We start from the raw sequence: 991 nt of genomic DNA, 5'->3' as shown, positions 1-991 counted from the left end.
GTAATAATGAAGCTATAGAATATTGTATTGGATGTTTTTGTTGTATATTTAGTCGCTAAATGATGCCTGCGCATGCGCGTCAGAGCCGCTCAGAGACCCAGCACGGCTCGGTCTCGTGAACGTGATAACGGTAGCTCGTGGTCTAGCTTACTATCTACGGTAGAAAGGAGGCGTCGCTTGTGTTTCGAGACCATTTGTCCTTCAGCGCTCCCGGAGTCTCTGTGGTCCGCAGCTCTCACCTGTCCGTCGGCGTCCAACGGCTCGTTGTACCGGGGTTCTGCTCCGGAGCTGGAGCCGGGTCCCTGTCCCGGCCCCTGCTCCCAGTCCAGGTACGGGTTCGGGAAAGAGCGCTCCTCCATGTCCGCGTCTGGAGCCGTGAACTGCTTCAGACGCTTGGACACGTTTTCTCCCATCGCTACGGCGGCTCGGGAGGGACGGAAAGCCTCAGGCGCGCTGCACGGACCAGGAGACATCCATGTTGAACATGACATCAAATTACAAATATAAGATAATAAGAAGATGTGTTTAAGTGCAAACAAATCAGTGAACTACAAGAACTCTAGAGAATGGTCTAGCTTTATAATAAAGACAATAGATCATATACATCATATACAGATCATACAGCTTACTGTATGATCATATTGTACCTGTTCCTGAATGTAAAATGAGAACAGGGACATGCAGATCAAAGTCGGCCCACAGAGCTCCGCCTGCTCCAACACTGCCGGTAATGACAGGTGGGGCCAGAGTCGGGATTACCAGGAGGCGATGTGATGCGGTCCTGCCCAGTCCTCAGTCTGCCCACAGCGGCTTGGTCCGGGGCTGGTCCTGGTGGGGGGTTGCGGCAGCCTCTCTCAGCATTCCGGTCTCCCGGTGGATGGACGGAGAGCTGCAGTCAGAGCCGGCAGGCGGTGCAGGCGGTGCGGGCGCCCATGTGTCTCTGCTGCATCGCTGTCCCCTCACACTGATGCTGATGCAAATCCCAACAGAC

The 991-nt window shown here is 54.4% G+C and overlaps 1 protein-coding gene across 1 annotated transcript in view; it reads right to left on the bottom strand.

The window, feature by feature from the left end:
• Window positions 1-991, bottom strand: part of lancl2 (LanC lantibiotic synthetase component C-like 2 (bacterial)) — a 10187-nt gene extending 9196 nt beyond the window's left edge. The window contains exons 1-2 of the mRNA XM_034861961.1: window positions 760-991; window positions 240-453 (exon numbers count right to left, since the gene is read on the bottom strand). Coding sequence (XP_034717852.1) covers window positions 240-413 — 174 coding nt within the window. The 5' untranslated portion in view covers window positions 414-453; window positions 760-991. The remainder of the gene's footprint in view (window positions 1-239; window positions 454-759) is intronic.

This window comes from Etheostoma cragini, chromosome 22 (genome assembly GCF_013103735.1).
Source record: "Etheostoma cragini isolate CJK2018 chromosome 22, CSU_Ecrag_1.0, whole genome shotgun sequence".
In the NCBI taxonomy this organism is placed as follows: Eukaryota; Metazoa; Chordata; class Actinopteri; order Perciformes; family Percidae; genus Etheostoma; species Etheostoma cragini.
This window is presented reverse-complemented; position numbering and strand designations above follow the sequence as displayed.